Here is a 26,991-nt window from a genome sequence, read left to right on the forward strand (position 1 = left end):
CCATCCCACACAATAAAGTGATTACAGTCTGTTTACAGCTGTGGAATGTTGGGTTGTTAACAGGCATCCAGAAACGGAATTAGTAAGTCAATGGATATGAACATATTTTGAGTTCCTGATGCATATTTCCTATTACTTCTGACAGGGTGACACCACTTTATAGTATCATTGGGTAATGCATGAAAATATGAATTAAAATCTGCCTTTTCCAGGAATAAACAATGTTACTTTTTAAAAATTTTGCTAATTTAATAGGTATGAGGTGCATTATTCTAATCCATTTTTTTGCTTTCTAACAAAGTTGAGTATTTTCCCATAAATTTAACAGTTGGATTTTATGTGTGTGAATCAGTTGGTTATATTTTTTGGCTGTTTATCTATTAAAACTTTAGTGTTTTATTCATTATTATGAGATATGTGTTGTGTACATATATTATCCTTTTATCTTCTATATTTGTTATTTTTCACTCTGTTGCTTGTCTTTTAAGTTTGTTTATGCATTATTTAAAAAAGGATCAGGGGCACCTGGGTGGCTCTGTTGGTTATGTGCCTGACTCTTGATTTCAGCTCAGGTCATGATCTCACAGTCCATGAGCTTGAGCCCCACGTTGGGCTCCACACTGACAGTGTGGAGCCTGCTTGGGATTCTCTCTCTCTCTCTCTGTCCCTCTATTGATCTCTCTCTCTCCCAAAATAAATACACTTTAAAAATAAATAAATAAATAAATAAGCATCAGATACTTGAATGTGTAGTATAGATGTCATTATATCTGATGATCTTTTTCTCAAGAATTGTTTTCTGAAGCATCTGGACATTCTCTCTCACATTATTCCCCAAGTTAGTAAATATGCAATTTCATTTTTTTGGTTTCTTCCACTATTTATGTTTTTATGTAGTTTTTTTTTTCAGCATTCTGATTATGATAAGACTTGGTGTCATTTTCTCTGTTTCTTGTGTGTTATTAAGCTTCCCGAGTCTATGGATTTATCATTTTTTTCAGCAAATTTGGAAAATGTCCAGCCATGATCTCTTCAAATACCTTTTTTCCGTCTGCCCCTGCCTTTGAGGATTCCAGTTACAAATGCATTCATCCGCTTAAAGTTGTCTCATAGTTTACTAATGTTTTGTTCATTAAAAAAAAAAATTCTCTTCCCTATGGGTGCTTCATTTTTGATTATTTCTATTGCTATGCTTTCAAGTTCATTAATCTTCTCTTCTGTGACATCTCTTTTACCATTACTCCCATGCAGTGTATTTTTTATCTTACACATCACAGTTTTCTTCTCTAGTAGCTCAGTATGGGTTTTCTTAAAAACACTCTATGTCTCTATTAACTTTTCGGACATGTGGAATATAGTTAACAACAATTATTTACTGTCTTTTGCCCGCTAATTCCAATGTCTGTGTTAGTTCTGGGTCTGTTTCAATTGATATTTCTTCATTATGTGCTGTATTTTCTTCTTTTTTGTGTGTGCCTCATGATTTTTTTTTTTTTTTTTTTGTATTGAATAAGAGATATTGCGAAATTTACCTTGCTGGGTGGTGGATATTTTTGTGTTCCTTTAGACGTTCTTGAGTTTTGCTCTGGAATGTAGCTTGATCACTTGGAAACAGTTCTATCTTCCACGACTTGATGTCGAGGTATGTTAGGTGGCACTGAAACAGGGCTTACGTATAGTCAATTGCTTCAATTACCCCACTTCTGAGGCAAGACCCTTCTATGAACCTACCCAGTCATGAGGCCTTCATGTCACTGGTAGGGCTCTATTCCTGGCCCTGTGTGAACGTGGGCACTGTTCCCTCTATTCCCTGCAGATGGTTCTTTCTTCAGCTTCAGCAAGCCCTGACCAGCGCTCGAGGGGGACCCTCTCCAGATCTCCACCACTCACTGTCTTCAAGGGTTTCTCGTCTTCAGTATTCTGCCCTACAAACTTTAGCTACCTTGTTCTCTCTGGACTCTTAGCTCCGTATCTTCAACTCAGAGAAGCCACTCTTCCCTGCCTGGGTTTCCTCTCCTTGGGCTGTGGCCAGGAGACTCTCCCAAGGCAACCATGGGGCTCCCTTCTTTTATTTCATTTCTCTCTGGGATCGCTGATAACTTAGTTGTCAGATGTACAGTGTCTTAAAGACTGTTACTTCATATATTTTGTCCATATTTTGGTTGTTTCCAGTGAGAGTGTTAATATGGTCCTTGATTATTCCATTCTGTTACAAACTATAATTTCTTTCAGTATTTTGGAATCTATTCTTGTGTATGGATTGAGAGGAATTTCTATTTCAATATTTTTTTTACTCCACCCAAATTACTCACCTCAACATCAGTTATTGAATATTTTCTTCCCTGATTTTCTTTTATTTTAAATAATCTCGACACCCGACATGGGGCTCAAACTCATGACCCTAAGTTCAAGAGTCACATGCTCTACTGACTAAGCCAGCCAACCTCCCCATTCCCTGATTGTTTTTGAAATTTACTTTGTACTATATTAAATACTCACATATATTTGGGGTCTATTTCTGGATTAGCTCTTTGGTACTGGAGATCTATTAATCTTTGTGCCAAGCTATACTCTTTTACCTGAAGTTGCTTTCTCATATATTTTTATTTAGTTTATTTTTTAAATTTCTTTTAGTTTATTTATTTTGAGAGAGAGAGTGAGCATGAGAAGGGAACAGGCAGAGAGAGTGAGAATCCCAAGCAGGCTTTGCACTGTTAGCACAGAGCCCAACGTGGGTCTGGATCTCATGGACTGTGAGATTGTGACCTGAGCCAAAATCAAGAGTCGAGTTGCTTAACCGACTGGGCCACCCAGGTGCCCTGTTTCTCATATATTTTTAATACCTAATAATGTTAATCTACCCTATTACATTTTTCCATGAAATTTCCCTCTGAAAATTTTAAAAATGTATTCTGTTATACTTATCCTTTTCTATCCATTTAGGAAACATTTTGTCAAATTTTAAAAACCATTCTGGGATTTTTCTCAAGACTGAATTAAATATGTAAGTTAACTTGAAGGTGACACATAGACATTTTATATAATATTTGTCTTCCTTTCCAGGAGCATAATATACTATCAATCTTCACTCATTCAAATCTTTTGTTTTAATTTTCCGTAAGTTTGTACTGTTTCTTCACAAAGCTCTTGTGTATTTTTCTCTCAAGCACTTTGTGTGTGTGTTTTGCTTTTGGAAATTGGTCCCTATTTGTAGGGTTGGTTTCCTATAATTACAGATAAAATGCTACGGACATCACGTGTGTGTGCGTGTGTGTGTGTGTGTATGTGTGTGTGTGTGTTTATGCTTGCACCTATACAGTTTCTTACATTCCATACAATATCCAGCTGTTTCGAGAACTAAATGCTTGGCTTGCCCAGGTGCATATATAATCATGTTACTGGGAAATAATGGCATTTTCATCTCTTTATTTGCAATACTTAAATAACCCACATTAAACTAAACTGGTTTAATGGATCTCGAAACTAGTTACAGCATGGAGTGATCCTACTAAAAATATTATTCTGGCTCCTAGTTAGTACTAAAAATAAACTAAAATCCTCAGAGAAGTCTTTTTTAAGATTACCAAAGGGAGGCTCTCTGCTCCTCCCCACTGGACAGACAGTCTCCTCTTCTGGTGCTTTGCCAGCCACATCCCTGAGACACAACGGGGAAGCTCAGAGTAAACGGATTTGGCCATATCAGGCACCCGGTCATCAGGGCTGCTTTTAACTCTGGCAAGGTGAATACTGTTGCCATCAATGACCCCTTCATTGACTTCAAGTATGTGGTCTGCATGTTCCAGTATTATTCCACCCAGGGCAAATTCAACGGCGCAGTCAAGGCTGAAAACAAAACACCGGTCATCCATGGAAAACCCGTTTTCACCTTCCAGGAGCGAGATCCTGCCAACATCAAATGGGGTAATGCTGGTGCTGAGTATGTTGTCGAGTCCACTGGGGTCTTCACTATCATGTAGAAGGTTGGGCCTCACTTGAAGGTTATCATCCCTGCCCCTTCTACTGATGCCCCCAACATTTGTGAGGGGTGTGAGCCATGAGAAGTATGGCAACTCCCTCAAGATTGTCAGCAATGTCTCCTCTACCACCAACTGCTTGGCCCCTCTGGCCAAAGTCAACCATGATGACTGTGGCATCATGGGGGTCTCGTGGCCACGGTCCATGCCATCACTGCCACACAGAAGAAGACTGTGGATGACCACTCTGGGAAACTGTGGCATGATGGCCGTGGGCTTGCCCAGAACATCGTCCTTGTTTCTACTGGCACCAAGGCTGTTTCTCCTGGCACTCAGGCTCAACCCTGAGCTGAAAGGGAAGCTCACTGTCATGGCCTTCTGTGTCCCCACCCCTCCCACATGTCACTGGTGCATCTGACCTGCTGCCTGGAGAAAGCCACCATATACAATGATATCAAGAAGGTGGTGAAGAGGGCACCAGAGGATACCTTCAAGGGCATCCTGAGCTACACTGAGGACCAGGTTGCCTTCTGCAACTTCAACAGTAACACTCATTCTTCCACCTTTGACGCTTGGGCTGGTATTGCTCTCAATGACCACTTTGTCAAGCTCATTTCCTGGTACGACAATGAATTTGGCTATAGCAACCAGGCGGTGGACCATATGGTCTACATGGCCTCCAAGGAGTAAGAGCCCCCTGGACCATCAGCCTCAGTGAGAGCAAGAAGAAGAGAGAAGTCCTCAGCTGCTGGAGATTCCTTGCCCCAACTTATCCCCCAACACACTGAGAATCTCCTGGCCTCTACACAGTTTCCATCCCAGACCCCCCTGAAGAAAGGGAGGGCCTTGGGGAGCCCTCAATGAAGTGTACTGTACCATGTAACCATCCAAAAAATGTACTGTTCCAAGCCCCCCCCAAAAGAATACCAAAGAGAGAATACAAATGTAACAATAATAAAACATAAAAAGATTGTTTTTCTCTGTTCACTTCCTGTCTAATATCATCTTACACAAGGAGCTGCTCTTCATCTCCAAACTCCTCTCTCTACCCCAAGTTCTTCAAATCCAGCCCACAGAGCTGCATCCTTCCCTTCCTCACCAACCACCTAAACTTTCCTGGGTTTTCTAATAACTCTTGTCATTACGTTTCTATTAATTTCCCCTTGCTGGCTTTCCCAGTCGTCTACCTCACCATGACCCTACTCAACACAAAAATCTCCCCAGCAGCAAATATTCAATTGAAATGAACTTAGAATGAGGTGAGGTTGGGGAGAAAGGGATTCAGGACATCTGCACCTGCAATTAAGTGTATTTATTGAACGAATGACTGAATAATGCTCATTAGCTAAGAAAATCTAAATATTTTCAAATCCTGTGGTTCTCTAAATGCTTAAAAACATTATTTTTATTGAATTTTATAATACATGGAAAATTCTAGAAACCAATTTCTGTAAAATTGTACACAATTTTTAAACTTAAAAAGTTTGAAAGCGGCTATTCCACGCATTGCTTGGGGAATACTGACTAATGGCCTCCCGGGATCAGGAAAATGCTTTAGCGCCATCTGCTGGCCCCTGGAGATATACCAGGCACTTACTCCAATGGATTGACTATTTTTTTCCCAACTCTTAGCGCCCTACCACTGCATTTCAAAATAACCAGAAAAATAATTGTAACTTCTGGGGACAGCACCACAAGTGCTCAAGTTCATAATAATTTAAATGGCTTTGACTGGGACGTAATGGGAAGAACCAATACTTAACTTCTCAGTCCATTTACCAAGTCATGTGTTTGTTGCCTGAAGTGTAGATTTCCCACGCCGAATTTACATTGCTCATTTTATACATCTTCTTTCATCTCTCATCAATAGATATATTGTCAAGTATCCCATCAATCGTGACATATGATGCAAATAATGTGCAAATGAAAAAATTTTGAAGTTTCTGAATAGTTTACTTTTGTTATAGTTAGAATATCTCTCAGTCATTCCTGTCACCATACTACTTTCATTCACTTACATTCTGATATACATTTCTTGAATAAGAAAGAGATACAAACAGAAACAGCTTATACGCATTTACATTCGTTCACTCATTTGTTCAGCCAAGAAATATTTATTGTCAACCATGCCCCAGGCACGTTACTTCCCAGCACAGATCCGTTAGTAAGCAGAAGAAAGCCCTGTCTTCAATACCACCCTTGGGCCAGAGTAAGGCCTGAATTCATATCATGAATACATTCAAAAATTTGTTTAAAAATGTGGGAGCCTGTCCCTCAAAGTCTGCCTTTTAGCACTGCTGTAGCATAACTTGAACATCCAGTCTCTGATTTGTGTGTTCAAGCATCAGGGAAACAGGTCTCTTGTCATGTGTCCTCAAATAAAAGCAAACCCTGTTTGAATGCTCTGAAGGCTTATGAGTCGTACTGGCCTTGGACACTGTGTCAGAGCACAAGATTTGTACGTAAAAGGGCTTTAGGTGAAAGACAAATTGGTTAACTTGTCACGTTCTTGCTTTCAGACTGCATGAACACAATAGATTTCTGCATGATGTATTGTTATTCCCAAGTAGTTCCAAACATGTACTTTCTCGTTTGCTTTTGTTTTCCAATTTATGGGTTTGGATGTACTCATGAATTAGCAAAGTATTCCCAACAATTGGACATGGTAGCTGAAGATTGTTTCCAATATTAAATAATTCATGTGACTCTTAATTTGAAAATAGATATAGAGGTAACATGAATGAAAGGTGATACTGATTCCTTACACTGGCAACTCGATGGACGTTGAATGACAAACTTGTGAATAATTTATTTTTTGTGAAAATATTTAATAGGGTAATAACATTTACCAAAAAATAAAAAAGTTCCACTTTAATTTTATTTGAAAGTTTGTCATCAATTATAATCTATTTTGCCTTCCTAAAAGAAAGACAACTGTTGAAAACCAGTGAAACATAAAACGTATTGACTTTTTAGTTAATTTCCATTTTTATGAAAATATATTCAAGTTTTGTATACTTTGAATATAATTAAATTTTTTTAAATCTTTTTTATCATTTTTGTCAGTGGAATGCCATTGATGAAAATCTGGCTTAAATAACATAACCGGTAATTTTGCTGAAATGAAAGCAGAATTTTTATGGGATAAATATATAGGAAATGTATTAGCTTTATATGTCTTTATTTCTCATCCAAAATCATCAGCCAATCAACATTATACCCAGACAGGTGCAATAATTAAGTACTGTCATCTTTTATATTTTGCTGTCTTTCATTCATATAAAAACGTTTTTATTTTATCATGAATGTTTACTTGTCAAAGTTGGAGGTTATCCCTCCAACTTAACGGTAGAGGAAGAGGAGTTAACGGTGTGTTAGGTTGACTCATAACTATTTAGACTGATAGTAGGTCAGTGTCTATTTGTACACTTGCCCAGCCCCCCTGATCTTAGGGGCAGGCTTCATGCCAGCCTATATGAAGACAGTATTCAGGTGAGAAGACACAAGAAATAAGTAAGCGAACAGATGAGATCGATCAGGTAGTCGTAAGCGCTGTGCAGAAAATAGAAGCTTGGTGTATTTGATGGACAGAAAGAAGCTCTTTCTGTGACTGGAATGGAGTAAATGTCAAGATCAGTCCTGTCTGGGATGATCTCCGTATTGTCAAGAATTTGCAGTCAGGTCTCAGCTTAAATGTTCCCTCCTCAGAGATTTCTTCTCCAACCACTCAAACTAACGATGTCTTTTCTCTGTCACCCCTATCGTATGGCTTTGTAGCGGGATCATTAGAGTCCTTCTCACATTCCTTGATGCTTTTCTGGTTTATCTTTTTGCTTACAGTTTGTCTGTCTCTTCCTGGTGGTATGTGGGGTCCATAAGAGTAGAAAGGCCAGCTGTCTTATTTACCACTATAGGCCTAGCCTGGCTTAAAGGACACATGGAATGAATCAAAGTGTCATTACTATGTATTAAAGGGGGTGGGGTGAAGGAGGGAGACTATCTTTAAAAAAAAAACAACTCATGGAGCACCTGGGGGGCATTTAATCCAATTGAGCACTGAAGTCCCCTTTGACAGTTCAGTTTGCAGTGGTCAAAAGCTCTAGGGGCGCCTGGGTGGCTCAGTGGGTTAAGTGTCTAACTTCAGCTCAGGTCATGATCTCACGGTTCGTGGGTTTGAGCCCTGCGTCGGGCTCTGTGCTGACAGCTCGGAGCCTGGATCCTGCTTCGGATTCTGTCTGTCTGTCTGTCTCTCTCTCTCTCTCCCCTTCCCTGCTCACACCCTCTCTCTCAAAAAGAAATAAACATTAAAAATTTTTAAGAAAAAAAGAAAAAAAAACAACTCATTTATTCAGATCACTCTTAGAAACTGTGGGGGTGGAAATAGAGTCCTTGCCCTGAATAGTGATTGAAATGAGGAACAAAATTCATTGCTCTGTCATAATGACATCCCTCATCAGATGAAAGAACATATGGTTAAAATTCCATCTCTGAAAGCCATGTTTATCCTTGCATCAAGAAATACGTATCAGTCATAGCTAAAATTATGGATTTAATGAATGTAAAATAGCAAAAGCCATGAAAAGAATTTTTAGGTAGAAGCAATGGAGAACAACACACGCCGTACAACTGATATTTTAAATTCAAATAACAACTGCAAAAGTAAGTTTGCTCTGTTCCTCAAATGAATCATCAAACTGGGAGATGGGCATATAGTCACAAAATCCAAGGAAGAGATCATCAGAAAACAATCAGGAATATATCCAAAGAATTCTTCTAAAATGGAGAAAAATATCTAATTCAAAATCACAGTATATTTTAAAGTAAATGCTTTTTAAAAAATATATATGTAGGGGCACCTGGGTGGCTTGGTCGGTTAAGCGTCTGACTTCGGCTCAGGTCATGATCTCACGGTCCGTGAGTTCGAACCCCACGTCGGGCTCTGTGCTGACAGCTCAGAGCCTGGAGCCTGTTTCAGATTCTGTGTCTCCCTCTCTCTGACCCTCCCCCATTTATGCTCTGTCTCTCTCTGTCTCAAAAATAAATAAACGTTAAAAAAAATTAAAAATATATATATATGTATATATACATGTTGTGTATATATATCATACATATACATATTTCATATATATATGAAACTTTGACTTGTTTTCTTACTTTCCTAGTTTACGTCCAAAGTAAAATTCAACATGGCACCGTATAGCGTTGGAACTGACATAAAAAGGTATAAAAGATTTCAACATGGAGCAAGCCAGCCGAGCTAAACCTAGCTCTTTTAGGCAGGGTCGAGAGGCCATAAAGGAGGAAGACTTTAGGCACGTCCTCACAGGAGGAACCATGAACTTTTTGCCAGCTACAAGCCTTCAGCCTGGACTTCACTCCCTCATCACCATGACACCTGGATCTTTCCAATTAAGGAGGCAATTCAATTTGACAAGTTTCAATCCCTCATTTATCTATTAATCCAACCAATCCCAGTTCACCTACTTTTAATCCCTATTTTGCATAGAGGATCTAAATGAAAACTGTACTCATGACCTTTCACCTTTATATCTCTGCCCCCTCTTTGTCTTCTTCAGAGTGCAATTTAGGTTTCTATCTGACTCTGTCTTCCAAATTGCAATTCTCATTGCCCAAATAAATGCCAATTTGCTTAAATTCTCAGTGAATTCTTTCTTGGTAGATGAAGAGTTGAACCAAATACCTGTAGCACTTTTTCTTTTTAACATTTTCATTTTGATAAAGCTTTAAAAAAATACTCAGAATTTTTTTTTTAAGTGGAAAAGCAAATATGCTGTGTGGATAAACTGGTACTGGTTTTCATTTTTTTGCTACTTTAACTTCTCCCTAAGTTGATTGCTCTTGTTAAGCAAAATTCTCTGGACACATTAGAACAAAAAAATTCCTTTGAGAGGTCTGCTTGGTTGGGTGAAATAGACATCACCCGAAGTTAAAAAGATCATGTTATTTTCCTAAGGCAATTAACACCACATGGTTATTATTGTAAAAGATTATTAACTACTACAGATATTTTGGAGGTTGTTTTGAATGCTGTTAAAGCAAAACAGCAAAAGACAGTGCTAATGGGGCACCTGGGTGGCTCAGCTGGTTAAGAGTCGGACTTTGGCTGAGATCATGACCTCACAGGTTACTGAGTTTGAGCCCTGCATCTGGCTTGCTGCTGTCAGAAAAGCCAGTTTGGGATCCTCTGTCTCTGTCTCTCTTTCTCTCTCTCCTTTCCTAGCTTGCGCGCCTCTTTCTCAAAACAAAACAAAAACAAACAAACAAAACAAAAACAAAAAAACATTTAAAAAAAAAGACTGTGTTAATAAAAGGCAGAGAATACTTGTTAAGTATATAAGCAGGGAGCCCCCAAATTTGTAACTGTGTTTCCAACAATCTTGGGGGGGGGGGGGAAGGGTGACTGAAAGAGTAACATCCTGGTAGGGAAGAAAGTTCCACCTCTTGAGAGAAATGAATGCATCCAGAAAAAGATGTAGGATATCCAATTACTCCAGAGACCTGGATAGCTTCTTGGAGAGACCACTCCGCTCCCTTCTGTAGTACCTACCACCTGCTTCGGAAACAGATGGTGGTATAGTCATGTTATTCAGCACCATTAACCTATATATTAAGAATATTATTCAGCAACATTAACCTATAATGATGCCGAGACCAGTGGTTGCCTGCGGCCAGGAGTAGGAGTGGGCATCACAGCAAAGGGGCAAGAGGAAACTTTTGGAGGCAATGGAAACTTCCTATGTCCTGAATGGGGAGAGAGTTACATCTCCATTTGTTAAAACTCATAGAACTGTTGAACTGAGTTGGGTAATTTGGTTTGTATATTGTATCTCAACAGGGTTAACTTTAAAATAAAATTTAAAAAATTAAGTATGCGTTTTCCAGGAATGCAAAGTGGTCGGTGACAAGATAGATGGTCCCCAAGATCCAAGGCGGTGGCAACCACCATTCACAGAGCGGCTCGCGTCGTTCGATCAGCAGCTCACCTCATGAAATTCTCAGCCTTTCCCCACTTTATAGAGAAGGTTAACAAACTCAGCTGAAATAATTCGGTGGAGCTCAGGGGCGCTAGCGCCGGGATTTGAGCCCACTCAACGTGACTTCATAGCTCACATTCTTAACCGCTGGCTAATCTGCTGGTACACAGTGAAAGCTGGATAAATGTATGTTGAATGAATGGTTCCAGCTACAGATCCCTAACGCTCACAAAAGGCTAGCCCTGAGAATGAAACCCTAAGGCACAAAGCCGGGCGCGGACCGCCAGCCCCAGCACACGAGCCGGACTCAACCCAGACCCAGAGCCTGAAATCTGGCACGGCGAAGGGGCGGGGCTTCGACGCAGGGAGGCGGAGCCATCGTATCGTACTTCTGGCGAGCTTGTACCTCTTCTCTTGCCGTAGTGCCTGAAACCGGAAGCTCCTGTGAAGCATGTTTCGAATTTCCGGGCGAGAGCCGGCCGCTTTGGTAGCATGTGGGTACTGCTGTGAAGGCTGGTTGGTCACTCCGGACTTGCGTCCCGAATTCGAGCTCTCGGTGAGCAGGAGCTGCAGGGGAGTAGACGGTGTACCAAGGGAGGGTGAGGTGTCCGCGGGTTTTCGAGTCTCGCGTGGTCGGGGCTGAAGAAAGCCACGGCGCGGCCCCAGGAACCTGCGTTAACGCTGTTGCTGTGGCGTCTGTACCCTGGGGTCCGTGAGTCCCGGGGCAGCCGGCTGTGTGTCCGTGACGGCGCTGAATGCGAAGAAAGTTACTTGTATGCGAGGCATTAGAGGCTCGTGGTTCAGCCACCTGTGGTTTTCTAGAGACTTCTCACAGTGTCTTTGTTTTTTAGCCTGTGTTTTTAGAAATCCGCCTGCGTGGGAGATGACGTCCTTAGCCCAGCAACTCCAACGCCTCGCCCTCCCTCAGAGTGACCGCAGTCTGTTATCGAGAGATGAAGTTGCTTCTTTGTTGTTTGACCCCAAGGAAGCGGCCACCATCGACCGGGACACCGCTTTTGCCATTGGTGAGCTACCCGTTAATTAAGAAAAGGTCTTCGAAGCACCCGTTTTGGGGATGTTGCTGTATTGTTTTCTCTTCTGACCCTCCCTCTTCCGTTAAGAGTTTCCAATTTGTTGACTTATGTTGTTCAGAGAAAGAGGATAACGAATAACTATGTGCTTGATGCTTGAAACGTGGCAGTATCTGAATTTCACAGATGAAGAGACAAAGGTTGGGAGGTTGACTAATGTGTGGAGTGGACAGTCAAAAAGAGGCTGGAGGCGTGGCTGGGGTCGAGGAGGAGTCTTCCCAATTCCTATGGGAACTGGCCTGATTACTGCAAGGGATTTTTTTTTTTTTTTTTTTTTTTTTTTTTTTTTTTTTTTTTTTAAAGAATGGTACCTGCCAGGCAGAACTTTCTGTTCTGGTTGGGGAGACGATTTGTTTTTTATGTTGAAAACTAGAAATCTATGTTTGGGACTGTATTACAGGTTATACAAGATTTTTAGGGATAAGTAAAACTGAGTTTGCTTGCAAAGAATTATTAAAAATAAACTGTCCTTTTCCTAGGATGCACTGGCCTGGAAGAGCTGCTTGGGATCGATCCTTCCTTTGAGCAGTTTGAAGCACCGTTGTTCAGCCAGCTGGCAAAAACGTTGGAGCGCAGCGTTCAGACCAAAGCAGTGAACAAAGAGCTGGATGAAAACATTTCATTATTCCTTATTCACTTGTCCCCTTACTTCCTGCTGAAGCCAGCTCAGAAGTGTCTGGAGTGGTTGATTCACAGGTAACAAATTAATTTACAGAAATAACTATGGGCTAACAACTGTGATCTTTTTTTAAAAAATTAGGTAACGAGAACACTTAAACCAATTTAAAGCTGAGAAATTAGGTCTATGAAGAGGTTAACACGACGTCTGTAAGATGAGATAAGCATGCCATTCTGTTAAACTCCTTTTTGTTGACAGAAATACAACAACTGGAGATCTTGAGTTAATAGACCAACTGTATTAGTTCCAAGGAGCTCACATCGCTTTGCCACTACAAACTGTTACCGCATATTTGGGCCAAAGGGTATTATTAAACTTTTTCTTGCCAAAATAACAAAACCAGTGCTTTGGGAAGAAGCAAACAGTATCCTCTAAAATACTGTAGCTTAAGAAAAACAACAATAGCTAATGTACATTGAGCATTTACATACCAGGTTCTGTGGTAAGCACTTTGCACGCACCGTCTCAATGCTCACAGCATTCCTACGGGAAGGTACGTGTGTTATCCCCATTGTACACTTTACAAAATTGAGGCATAGAGGGGTTAACTTACCTAGTCACACAACTAGTGATCTGAGATACAAGACTGTTTCCAAGGTTTGACTCTTTGGAAATTGTCTCAGTAAGGATATTCAAGTTTATTTCCTCACTGAATTGGCATCACATCACAGCTTACACACTTTTGTTTATTCTGCCGTGTGTTGTATGTTTTAAAAGTAGAAAGAGCTTTATTTCATTAATTGGAGACATGGGGGTAAAGTGATTTCCCTTCTGGATGCAAGTGAGTCATTAAGAAAACGTAAGTTTAACTTGGGTCTTCTGATGATCAGAACACTAGAGTCATCAGACAAAGAACAGTAATTCTGTAATATTTCCCTTTTTCTTCTAGCACTTAATTCCTTCCCCCAGCATTAGCTGGGATCATTAGCATAAGGAGTACTTTTTTTAATTTATTCATGTAACTTATTTATTAAGTAAACATTAGATTCAACACAAGGTTAAATAGGCTGCCCTTGGTTATTGTTTTGAAGTAAAGGTGTATGCAAAGTTTGGGGCTGTTGTGCTGCCTGAAGTAGTTGAGGAAAGCTTCACGAAGAAAGTAGCATCTTGGCGAATAAGTTTAGCGTGTAATAGAAATAAGAGGAATCACTTCGCTGGGAGAATCAGGAAAAGCATCCTGAACACGGAAGCATTTGAGCTAGGTCTTCAAGGCTAGAAAGGATTTAATGTATCTGATGTGGCTAATGAGCCTGTCTCACTATGGTAGAGGGACCAATACAGAGTTGTGTGAAGTTTAGGGACAAATTATACATAGTTGTAGTCTGACAATTTATTCTAATTCAGAGAAAGTAATGTGATTTTAGTCTTCTGGTTTTTGAATTCTGATAAGCTGAGGAAGCTGAACTTTAGAGCATGGAGAGGAGCCGAGCATTGCTGCCTAGTTGACCAGTTGGTTTTCTGTTGATTTGACCACAGTGGTCCTATAGTTACGTTAATTTAATAATAGTGTTTTGTTTTTTTTTTTAAGTTGAGAGAAAGTGAATGGGATGCAAAGTTTTATATTGAATAGTAAAAACTATTACTGCGTAAGAGTTGACGGAACTCTGTTGAGAAGTACTTTAATGCAAAGTAGACACTTGTCACTTAGTGCTCTTTATCTTGCGTATCGTCATGTACTTGTTTTTACTGATACTTAATTCTGAGTAGTTCTAGCTCGTTGATAGAGAATCTGGACATGGAAGGAAATATGTGTTTGCAGGTTTTGTGTCATTTCAAATTGCTTGCTTTTCTCCCCCCAGGTTCCATATCCATCTTTATAATCAAGATAGCCTCATTGCTTGTGTTCTACCATACCACGAGACCAGAATATTTGTACGGGTTATACAGCTTCTGAAAATTAATAATCCAAAGCACAAATGGTTTTGGTTGTCACCAGTTAAGGTATGATTGTTGAATGACGTGTCTATAATCATTACAGATCTTGATTAAGGGATACAATTTGGAAAAAATGAAGTCCTTAGTGCTCCTACAGGTAGTCCAAGTGTTACCTCCATCACTTTTATTTCCTAACTTCTAGTTGAAATTGGCATTTACTTGGCACCTGACATTAGGCTAGGCAATTCTCATTATATTATCTTGGTTTTTCACAAAACTATTTTTACAGATGAGCACAGGCTAAGAGAATTACTTGCCCGAGTTCAAATAACTATAAAGTGGCAGTTAGGATTTGAATTTAGATCTGATTTTAAAGTTTATTATCTTTCCACTACACTACTGTCTGACATTTTAGATCTTGGAACTGAATTGCTTTAAAAAAAAATTGGAGGTGAAGAAAAGAAAAATACTTCAAAAAATTAAAAGGATAAGGATGATGGACTTAAGGAAATTATTAAAATTGATTAAAAAAAGATGCTATCATTTAGTCTATAGATGATTAAAAGGATGGTTGCCTTACAGGAAGGGTCTGGTAAGGATCAGTTAGCATGGTTTTGTGATAAAATGACTGATTTGGCCATTTTCACTTTGTTTGCAACATACAGTAGAAGAAAGTACATTTATGTTGACAAGAATTTTACTGAATATTAAGTATGGCAATTCAGGCTAGGAGGAGCACAGATGGGGCAAAAGTAGACTAACAGACTGTGGGACCTTGAAAAGAGTTAATTTGATGTGTGATGATAGTGAGGTCAGTGATCAGAATTAGTAAAAAGAAAGGAATGGGAATTTTTAATTGGAAGTACAGTTTAAGAGTTTGGATGTAAAGCACTTGAACCAATCAGTGTTCAAGAAGAGAAAGACAACCCATAATAAAGCTTACCAAACTACTCCCTCTGCTAATATAACATCAAGGTCATTTTTTTTCCCCTACTCTACACACAGACGCTGATGCTCTCTAGACACATTTGTTTCAGGTATGCAACTCCACTCAGCTATTAAAGTTCACTTCAGATTCTCCTTTCTTTTAGTTATTCAGTGTTTATTGAGCACCCCGTACATGCCATGCGTGATGTAAGCGGTGGGAATAGCAGTATAAGGTTTCTGGGTTCCTAGTCTATTTCTATTACTAGTGTTCTTGTAAAGCAAAGACAACCACAGCACATGGGCTCAAAAACCCAATCTAACTAGTAGAGTTCCTAAGAATCTAGAGAATCCAGATTTAGATAAATACATATGAAAATGCAACACATGGTAAGTAGGCAGTATTCACTGAGTACCTCTACCCCCATTGCTGACCTCTGTTGGATTTCTAAAGTTTGCACAATTTTATATGTTCATTTCCTCTCTACCACCAGCTATATGGGGAGACTGTATTTTGTATTAACTGCACCAGTACAAAGTTGTACTGTGGTAGGTACTTTAAAAAATGATCAGTTGATCAATATCCTTAATGATTATTGGTATTTTCTGTCTATAACAGCAACATGGAGTGCCCTTAGCTAGGGGAACTTTGATTACCCACTGCTACAAAGATCTTGGATTCATGGATTTCATTTGTAGTCTGGTGACAAAATCTGTGAAGGTGAGTAGTATCTGGTTCCCTGACTCTCTGATTCCATTAAAAGATTGCTTGCTTTGAGTGAAGAAAGGCATTCCCTGATAACTGTACTTAGAAGAAGTTCCTTTTGTTAAGCGAGCTACTGTTCTGGAACATGAGCAGCTTGAATCAGTCTTTCGTCACAAAAGGTGTTTTCCTACAAAAAGAAATTACTCTGTTTCTTGTCAAATTCTATTTACAGTGACTGTTTGAGAGGGGATCAGAAGTCAGGATTGTTCATTCTTGTCATATTTAATTGAACCATTGCATTTGTGTATTTAACGTTGTATATGGTAAACATAAAAATGTCAGTCTGAAGCAGTTGAGGGGAGCTGTAAACATTCTTATATGTTTCTCTAATTGGCCTTGCTTTTTTTTTTTTTTTTTTTTTTAACCTGTGCTCTGTGTTTTTTTGTTGTAGGTTTTTGTTGAGTATCCTGGGAGTTCAGCTCAGTTGAGAGTGCTCTTAACTTTCTATGCTTCTACCATCGTGTCTGCTCTAGTGACTGCTGAGGGCGTATTGGATAATATAGTCGCCAAGCTATTTCCATATATCCAAAAGGTTGGTCCTGCTCGTGTGTAAAGTAGATTATTTTGTGCTTGAAGGAGTTTCCTGGCTTTATGAAAATTTCACTTAGACATAACAATTTTTAAGTTGACAGCATAATTCAGATGGTTGGCAAGATTTAATTTTTAGGTAAAAAATCTGACTTTTTTGTCTTAAAAACTTGCAAAAGTGGGATCTTATTTAGGGCTCATTAAGAATAAATGTTGGCTATTTGGCCCTGCCATTACCTTTCAGATTTGTTTTCTTAGCAGTCATCTTGACTCACTGGAAGCAGAATGGATTAGAAAGTCTCCATCAAGGCATATGCTCTTACTCTTTTTACAGTGACTTCCACTTCTCAGTGTTTCTTCTTCCCAGGTGCCTTGTTGCCTACCTACCACCCTCCCAGATTCCCTGTGGAGGTACTGCTTAGGTACTGCTTTCACTTCCTGCTGGTGTCCCAAAATTACTGTCTTTGTTTTTTTCTTTTTTTAATGTTTATTTATTTTTGACAGAGAGAGAGAGAAACAGAGCATGAGTGGGGGAGGGGCAGAAAGAGAGGAGGAGACACAGAATCCAAAGCAGGCTCCAGGCTCTGAGCTGTCAGCACAGAGCCCCATGCGGGGCTCGAACTCACAGACCGTGAGATCATGACCTGAGGCAGTCGGACACTTAACCGACTGAGCCTCCCAGACGCCCCTATTGTCTTTGTCTCTGAAGTCTCCTTTACACTGGTGGGTGTTTGCCCATAAAAGAAGAGCCTGTTGGCCCTTGTTAGCATATGTAGTGGATTTTCAAGTTGGGAGACCTGCTGAGATCCCTCCTCTCATCCAAGAGACTTAACCTCATCTCTGCGTGCTCAGGAAAAGAGGCTAAATTCTGAAGAGTTGTTGACTCTTCAGCGTACGTTAGGTAGTATTAATCTCTCATTTATGGCATTTTTAATTTGTCAAGGTAAAGTAACATTTTAAGTAAAGTTAAAAGATACAGCTTATCATTTTTCCTTGTATCTTAAAAAATATTTAGGGGTTGAAATCATCTTTACCAGATTACAGAGCTGCAACATACATGATAATATGTCAGATTTCTGTGAAAGTGACAATGGAGGACACCTTCGTCAATTCGTTGGCTTCACAGATCATCAAAACGTTGACCAAAATTCCTTCTTTGATCAAGGATGGATTAGGTTGCTTGATAGTGCTCATGCAGAGACAGAAGCCAGAGAGCCTTGGGAAAAAGTATGTACGATTGAATTGGGAAATGATGATAAATACAGGAGAATGAAAGTATTTTGAATAATTCTTTTCAAAGATAAATTGTATACTTTTTTTTAAATTGCTATATATTATCTGACTTTTGAAGTTAGCATTTTATGTACTTGTTTCTTCAAAGGCCATTTCCTCATTTGTGTAACGTTCCTGATCTTATTACAATACTTCATGGGATTTCTGAAGTCTATGATATCAGTCCTCTTCTGCGTTACATGCTTCCCCATCTGGTCGTCTCCATCGTTAATCATATTACAGGTTCGTGGTTGTATATTATGTGTCCAGAAGCATAACGTCTAAGATTTGATTCTCTTAAAATTGTTAATATCTGTAAGATATTTCAAGTTTCTGCTAATTGTTTTTGTGTAATTTTTTTTTTTAATGTGAAAAACATTTGAGGTGGGAGTACATTGGTTGAAGGAGACATTTGTTAATTGATATGCTCAGAATTCTGGTGTGTCTTTTTAATGTGTGTTCTATTTTAATGTTTGTTTATTTTGAGAGAGAGAGTTTGTGCACAAGTAGGGGAGGGACAGAGAGGGAGAGAGAGAATCCCAAGCAGGCTCCATGCTATCAGCGCAGAGCCTGACACAGAGCTCAATCCCATAATCCATGAGCTGTGACCTAAGCCTATACCAAGAGTCAGATGCTTAATCGGCTGAGCCACCCAGGAACCTCTAATGTGTGTTTTTAAACAATCTCTTGGTTAAAAAGGCTATGGAATTAGTTTAAAATGATTAACATATGTTACCCAGTAAAACTTTCCCTTCTCATTTAGATATTTAATGAACTTCAATAACTCATGTATGACAAATACTCAGTTGCCAAAAAAGTTTTTCTCCTTGGAGTCAATGAACATGAGAGACCAAGAAAATCGCATACATAAAAAACCCAAATTTTGGGGCACCTGGGTGGCTCAGTCTGACTTAGGCTCAGGTATGATCTCACGGTCCATGAGTTCAAGCCCCATGTCAGGTTCTGTGCTGGCAGCTCGGAGCCTGGGGCCTGCTTAGGATTCTGTGTGTCTCTTTCACTCTCTCTACCCCTCCCCCACTCACGCTCTGTCTCGATCTCTCAAAAATGAATAAATGTTAAAAAAAAAAAAAAAATTTTTTTTTTTTAATTTTTTTTTTTTTTTTTAATGTTTATTTTTGAGACAGAGAGAGACAGAGCATGAACGGGGGAGGGTCACTGAGAGAGGGAGACACAGAATCCGAAACAGGCTCCAGGCTCTGAGCTGTCAGCACAGAGCCTGATGCGGGGCTCGAACCCACGGACCGTGAGATCATGACCTGAGCCGAAGTCGGACGCTCAACCGACTGAGCCACCCAGGCGCCCCCAAAAAAAACCACATTTTTAAGAAGCCGTAAAAACGGTTATTAAAAATGATTATTTCCATTATATGCTTTTTATCTTTCAATAAATAGAGAAGTACAAGAAGAAATGTTTGGTCCTGTTGCCACTTAGACTAAGAAAAACATACTAGGGAAGACATCTCTAAAGTGTGTCAGTTTATTGGAAAATGAGCTTTGCCTAACCGGATCTTGGTTTAGGTATGTGTCAGAGATATGAGTAGCATGTATAAAAGTATATTTTTCCTATTCTGGTGGTGATGTGGTCCCAATCTTTGAAGGCAGGGCTACCAGCTGATTGGTAATATATGTGCAGTAAATGTGGAATAGAAGATGATGGCTCAGTTCAGTAAGGCGCATCAAGATGCAAGCTGCTTTCAGAGCTAGTTTACTGGGCTCTAGGCTTGGGTCCCAACTTCAACCACTTGTAATATGACCTGGCACAACTATGTTTTGGACCTCTGTTTTATAAATAAGGCATGGAAAACTTGTTTTTAAAAATGTAGAGAATTTCAGGTAAAGCATAAGTGAGGGTAATGTATACAAAAATGTAAAAAATATACATAGCTGATTAGGTGAGATACACTTTTATAAACAGGTAAAAAGCTGGATACCAATATATGTGGTTTAAAATGATTCCCGTAGAAGACTTTTGTGCTGTAGGTAAATTTAATAACGTAGGTGCAAAAGAATTTTTCCCCATCAATTTTAATTTATGTTGTATACTAAGGAGAAGAAACTGAAGGGACAGATGGTCAAATCTACAGGAGACATTTAGAAGCTATACTTACAAATATATCACTGAAGAACAACTTAGACCATTTGCTGGCTAGGTAAGCTATTATTTCTGACATGCTTTTGATTTGTATCTTTGGGGCTTAGTATACTTTTTAGAGTTGGGTAGCAGTCTTCCAGTTACTCTTTATGATGCATTTCTTGATTTGTCCATATCATTTCATTAATTACTTAGTGTAATAATTATGGCAGTAGAAGGAAAAAGTAAGCATTTCTTGATTTGTCCATATCATTTCATTAATTACTTAGTGTGATAATTATGGCAGTAGAAGGAAAAAGTAATTTGTTTTTAATGCTTAAATGGGATTATGGAAAGTTAATAGTTAAGCTAAATTTGGGTTATAGCTACATGGAACTAGTGGTTGATTTGAGATTCCTATTAATAACTGCGTCAAAATGCCTGAAACAATGCATCACAGTTAGTATTTAGTAAATATCAATCAGAAACTTAATAAGGAGGGTGTGAAGTGAAAATTCTTTTCTTTTCTGTAAAGATAGTTCAGTCTCCCATTTTCTTTTTTCACTTAAAGGGCAACTTGATACAGTGAAAAGAATGTAGGCATTACAGTCAGACATGGGCTTGAATCCTTCCTCTCTCATTTCCAGGAGAGTAGAGTAGTAAGTTCTGAAGGTCAGACTGCCTGGATCTGGTTTTGCTGTTGTGTAACATTGGCCTGTCTGCTGCTGTGTGTCATTCGTGCCCCTCGCTCACGGAATTGGCTTGTGGATTAAATGAGAGTAGACGTGGGAAGTACTGTTGAGAGTGTGGGCCCCGGAGCCCAGCAGGGTTTGAGAACCTGCTCTACTGTTGATGGCACAGGAGGGCTCGCTGAGCATTGGCTGCGATGGCTGTCCTCTGATCGCAGGCAGATTACAAGAGTTCTCAGCCCTGGTTTTTGCATATGTAAAATAAGAATGACTGGTACCTTGTGGAAATATGGCAGAAGTATTTCTGAAGCATCTAAAATATAATGGGTGGTCAATAAATAGTAGCTCTCATGTCTGCTGATACTTGTTTTGTTTTGCAGCCTTCTTTTTGAAGAGTATATTTCATATAGTTCACAGGAAGAAATCGGTCCTGATAAAGTATCTTTGCTTAACGAACAGTTTCTTCCACTTATCAGACTTTTAGAAAGCAAGTAAGTTGTGTGTTTCTGCCCTTGTTGAATGTGTGTGTCTTGTTTTATTAAAAGAAGATTCACAGGTCACATCATAACATAGGGAATGAATTGTAAAGAGGCTGGTTTTCCCCCCCACCTTTAGGAAGACCCGTATGGGATTTAAGTGTATTTGACCTATACTTTCATATAGGAAATAGGGGCCATTTTTGTATAGAGAGATGTTACTGTTGGAATACTTTTAAGGTTTTATTTGTATCTTTTTTTTTTTTTTTTTTTAATTTTTTTTTAACGTTTATTTATTTTTGAGACAGAGAGAGACAGAGCATGAACGGGGGAGGGTCAGAGAGAGAGGGAGACACAGAATCGGAAGCAGGCTCCAGGCTCTGAGCCATCAGCCCAGAGCCCGATGCGGGGCTCGAACTCACGGACCATGAGATCGTGACCTGAGCTGAAGTCGGAGGCCTAACCGACTGAGCCACCCAGGCGCCCCTATTTGTATCTTTTTTATACACGTATCATGTGTGTGGTTAGTGACTTCGTTAAGAATAATTAGCTCTTTATTTTCTTCCCAGATATCCCCGAACATTAGATGTTGTATTAGAGGAACGCCTAAAAGAAATTACAGATCTAAAAAAACAGGAGCTTTTTCATCAGTTTATCTCTCTTTCTACAAGTGGAGGAAAGTATCAGGTAAGTTTTTCTTCGGAGGAATTACTACAATTATGGGTATATTTAAGGAATTCTGGAGATAAATTGGCTAGTTCACTCCTTTCTTTGCAACTTTCGTGGACAGGTGAGATTTAGTACAGTTTCCCTAGTTCCCTGAAGGGAGGCTGTGAGGCCTCAACTCAGTTATGCATTGAATTGTTGGAAAAAGGCATGAAATGTAAATAACTGCATGTGATACTTCTTTCAGGTAAAGTATTTTTTGGAAATGTTATTAGCAGTCATCAAAAGGGGGCTTCACTCAGGTTTCCGGTGTGTCCTTATTTTCTTGCTATGTGTGCACTAGCCACATGAAGCTGTTCAAGTCACTGGTGAGAATAAGGGAGGCAGATTTTAATTTCATGATCATGTTAGAACTTCAGAAATTTCCTGTCAGTTCACCCTAGATCGATCTATTTCTACTAGAAGTTAGACATTTGAGCAGTTTTTACAGTTAGCCTTGAAAATAAACGTTATGAGGAGAAATGTGATTGTTTAGGTTTCTCTCTTTTGTAATTAGACCTTCATCTTTAATTAGTTTCATTTCCAATATTAGGATAATAGATTTCCTTTTTAGTCTTTTTACATAAGTGAGGTAAGTTGTCATTAATTTGACTGTCATTGTTTTATTATTTAGGTGAATTGCTTTCTGTGTTCAGTGACCAATTTTTTTAATTCATATTTTCATTTAGGTGCTAATACACTGATTTATTTCAGGTGTTTCTCAGTCTGAAGTTAGATCCATATAATGAATACAAAGTTACTTCACAGAATTGCTTCACTAAATAAACCTACACATAGACACAAGTGTACTCTCAAAATCACAACATTTACAATGCTCATTTTTTTCATCTGTTGTAACTCATATTACGTTCTAGAGACAAAGATTTTACTTCTTGGTTTCTGGATTTAGATGGTTGTTACCAAATGAGTTGGGCATTTTAGGGCAGTTTTCTCTGGTTTTTATTCTTGATCAGATGCTCAGATTTAATGGTGAAATCATTTGGTGATTGTGATGAATTCTGTAGTTTTTAGCAGATTCTGATACGTCTTTGATGCTCAGTCTGAACCATCCACTTGCTCCTGTGAGACTTCTGGCTGTTAATCATCTGAAAAATATCATGAAGACATCAGAGGTTTGTTTCAGATAGCTTCATTTGTGATATTTTTATCCTTAAAATGAAGAGTAATTCTAGAAGAGGAAATTGGAACTTACCAACTACAATTGATATTACGTAATTACAGGCATAGGGTAAATATCACAGAGAGTACATTGGACCATACATGCCAGTAGCCACCATTTATTAGAGCAGCCATGCTCTAATAACCTCTATATTCATGTTTCCACATTGCAGATTATTACTTCAGTGTTTTTCAGACTACGATTTCTAGATCATTTACAGAGGTTCACCAATTATCTGAGAATGTTGTAGTTTTGAAATTTGACTTTGGTACTCTTAAGTTCAACATGAGTGTATTTGGGGACATCGGAATGACAGCTTTTGGAACACTGTTCCGTGATTTCAGTACCTCCGGTTATATTTGTTTCAGATTTTGGTGGCTGTGAATAGTAAGTACGAAGGCTAACTTAATTTGTAAATAATGTCTTTATGCCAAAATGGTATTTTACCAAGACTTTGCAGTAACTGAAATGGAGCAGTATTTTCTGAGCTTCAGCCATTCAAACAATTCTGTCACAATTTTTGCTGTTTGAGCTTATCACTAATACTATGTTTTTAAAATTTTTCTCTGGCTTTCAAATGGACTAATTTTTTTTTACATTGTTGTCAAGTCATGAGTTTGAAGGGTTAACTGGTGTAGACATTTAGTGTAGTTACTATAAAGTAAGAGTGTTCATCTGTGTGATAATCTAAATCTTCTCATGTAGTACTATTGCATATTTGGAACATTTCTGGAAGAGAAAAGTGGTCCTAGAGTCGAGTGTCCTCATGGCACACCGTAGTATGAACATGCTGAACTTGAACTTGTTTCATGATAGCTAGAGCCAGATTCATATCACAAATAGAATTTAATTTCAGAGTGCAATCATAATTACCATAGTAAATTCATTTCAATTTGAGTTTTTTGGTTTTGCAGGGCTTTGTGATAGTGGACTTAAAATTTTTTGGTTCATATTTATATTATTTTTGGTTTACTTTATATTTTTGTGTTCATTTTAAAATGATATGTAAATAATAATAGCAACATTAGGATCTGGGAGGATTTTTTTTTTAACATTTATCTTATGTATTTTTTGAGAGAGAGAAAGAGAGAGAGCATGAACGGGGGAGAGACAGAGAGAGGGAGATACAGAATCCGAAGCAGGCTCCAGGCTCTGAGCTGTCAGCACAGAGCCTGATGCAGGGCATGAACTCATGAGCTATGAGATGTGACCTGAGCTGAAGTTGGATGCTTAACTAACTGAGCCACTCAGGCACCCCAAGAATGTTTCTTTAAAAATGGTTGATGTAATACTCAAATTTATAATCTGTAGCTTTGATTCATTTCTGATCTGGCATAAATTACGTCTCACAAGGTGTTGATAGTTAGTGATTTGCTGGATAATTAAACCATAGCATACTGGTCTTCATTGTGATAGGAAGATCCCAGTGTCTAGAATGAAAAAAAGGATTCCTAGAAGCTCCTAATATTATATCTGAAGGTGTTCTTGTCCTTCTTTTAATCCCTTTCTTTTCTGTCCACTTCTGGATTTGGTTAGTGTTTCAATAAAGGCCGTTGTACACATTCACCTTTTAGATTTAAGCATGGTTAACTGTCTTCAGATTGGGATATTTGACTACTTGCTAGCTATTTAGAAAATTTTGGTGATATTTGCTATGTGAAAGTTGGACTTCAGTTTGTGAATTCTAGGGATTTTAGTTTTATCTCCCAACAGAGTGCCTTATTATTTTTTTGTAGCATTATTTAGTTATATTTTTTTCACCACCCATAGATAAGGATATACTTAGGTTGATTTGCGATCTTACCTTTTTGTTACTGTGAATGATTACATGCTTTATTTTCTTTTGTAAATGAAAAAAAGTAATCTTTTTGGCAGACTGGCTTCGCAGTGCTTGTCCTTACTCTTGTAAAAATCTTGATAATAATAGCTGACTTTAATAGTGTTTACTACATAAAAGGCCTCGTTCTGAGCACTGATGTGTATTGTTTAATCTTGTAGCAGTTCTTTGGAGTTGGTACTGTTACTAGCTCTGTTCTCTGGAGGAGAATAGTGAGACCTGGAAAGGTTAAATTACCCAGTCGGTCGCACAGCTGGTAGGTGGGTAATGCCAAAATTTAAACTTAGATGTTCTGGTTCTTGAGTCTTTGCACTCTCAATATCCAAGCTCTGATTTAACAAGATGAACTTCTTAATGCAAAAATTATATTTGGATTATATATATTCTATTATATTTTCAGTAGAAACTGGAAAAAGTTTGTACCAAATAATTACTCATCTATAAAGGCCCTTTAGCATTGAGGAGGGCACCTGTTGGGATGAGCACTGGGTGTTGTATGGAAACCAATTTGACAATAAATTTCATATTAAAAAAATAAAAATAACAAAAAAATAAAAAGACCTTTCAGAGATTATCTAGTTCAGTGCAGGTATGTTTAGAGTGTTTGAATTTGCATCTAGGCCAGAGCCTGTATTTCTTACTGATAATCTGGAGTGCTTTTCACAAAACCAAGCTTCCTATCTAGGGTAAAATCTTAGGAGGTTTTAGCAGCAACTAAATATATTTTTTTTCTTATTTAGGAGAATGTCGATGAGTCTTTCATAAAAGAAGCTGTTTTAACCCGATTAGGTGATGATAGTTTAGATGTTGTTTTGTCGGCTATAAATGCTTTTGAGGTGAGTGAATTTGTTGTTTGTTGAAATACACAATTTGTAAATATTTTCTCCTCATGTGATTCTCTGCTCTAGGCAGGAATATATTGGAAATTATTCCTTCATTGGAAATTTGTTCTCTTGAGAGCATAGACTTAAGCCTGGTTAAGGAAAGCTTATGGGAGAAATCAGACTGCACAACTTCATATTACATAGAAGTTCTTCAAAAGGGAAAAGTGTTTTATAAATTGTTATCGATAGTAAATACCTTGGGATCGTGGAAAATTGGCTCACGAATGCCACTTTTGAGAAATAGCTCTCATAAAGCCTTGAAATAGTTCAAGGACTGTTGGGAGACGAATTCTTTACAATTCATTATTTTTTTAAGTGTATTTAACAAGTACCGTATGCATTTGAAGCAGGTGAAAATTTACTTATGGCCGTTTTTTCCCCTTTAGATTTTTAAACAACACTTTAGTTCAGAAGTGACTGTTTCAAATCTTCTAAATCTCTTTCGAAGAGCAGAACTTTCAAAAAATAGGGGATGGTATGTATTCATTTCTCTTCATACTGTTTTGAATTGACAAAATTCTTATACCTGTTTCATTTTTTGTGTTTACATGTTTGCATTTTCTAATTTAGTTATATGGTCATGGTAGTGGAATGAATCATAATGTAATTCTTGCATTATATAAAGAATTAGGATTTGTGTGGCTTCATTATACTATTCTCTGAAATTTTTTCTTCATAAAATGGTGAAAGTCTATAATGTGTGACATAATACTGAAATCTGGGAAGTAGGGTAGTAGGGAGTTTTAGTTTTTATTTGAGTTTATTTATTTTTTTAATTTTTTTAATGTTATTTTTGAGAGAGACAGAGTGCGAGTGAGAAAGGAGCAGAGAGAGAGGGAGATGCAGAATCGGAAGCAGGCGTCAGGCTCTGAGCTGTCAGCACAGAGCCCAATGTGGGGCTCAAACCTACGAACTGTGAGATCATGACATGAGCCGAAGTCGGATGCTTAACTGACTAGCCACCCAGGCTCCCCGGAAGTTTTAGTTTTCTACTTTATATAATTCTATTTGATTATTTTTTCCCA

General features: G+C 38.5%; 1 protein-coding gene and 1 pseudogene across 2 annotated transcripts in view; both read left to right on the plus strand.

Annotated features, from left to right (window-relative positions):
• The first annotated feature begins 4,023 nt into the window (after positions 1–4,023).
• Positions 4,024–4,664, plus strand: LOC122231747 (annotated as a pseudogene).
• A 6,772-nt stretch (positions 4,665–11,436) lies between these two features.
• Positions 11,437–26,991, plus strand: part of HEATR1 (HEAT repeat containing 1) — a 49,601-nt gene continuing 34,046 nt past the window's right edge. For both annotated transcript variants that reach the window (XM_007086047.3, XM_042960252.1), the window contains exons 1-14: positions 11,437–11,525; positions 11,821–11,994; positions 12,540–12,756; positions 14,539–14,680; positions 16,158–16,259; positions 16,696–16,836; positions 17,848–18,059; positions 18,214–18,347; positions 20,172–20,274; positions 21,265–21,375; positions 21,930–22,047; positions 23,091–23,198; positions 25,823–25,918; positions 26,353–26,441. In XM_007086047.3, coding sequence (XP_007086109.2) covers positions 11,853–11,994; positions 12,540–12,756; positions 14,539–14,680; positions 16,158–16,259; positions 16,696–16,836; positions 17,848–18,059; positions 18,214–18,347; positions 20,172–20,274; positions 21,265–21,375; positions 21,930–22,047; positions 23,091–23,198; positions 25,823–25,918; positions 26,353–26,441 — 1,715 coding nt within the window. In that variant the 5' untranslated portion in view covers positions 11,437–11,525; positions 11,821–11,852. The remainder of the gene's footprint in view (positions 11,526–11,820; positions 11,995–12,539; positions 12,757–14,538; positions 14,681–16,157; positions 16,260–16,695; positions 16,837–17,847; positions 18,060–18,213; positions 18,348–20,171; positions 20,275–21,264; positions 21,376–21,929; positions 22,048–23,090; positions 23,199–25,822; positions 25,919–26,352; positions 26,442–26,991) is intronic.

Source organism: Panthera tigris, chromosome D2 (assembly GCF_018350195.1).
Source record: "Panthera tigris isolate Pti1 chromosome D2, P.tigris_Pti1_mat1.1, whole genome shotgun sequence".
NCBI classification, from domain to species: domain Eukaryota; kingdom Metazoa; phylum Chordata; class Mammalia; order Carnivora; family Felidae; genus Panthera; species Panthera tigris.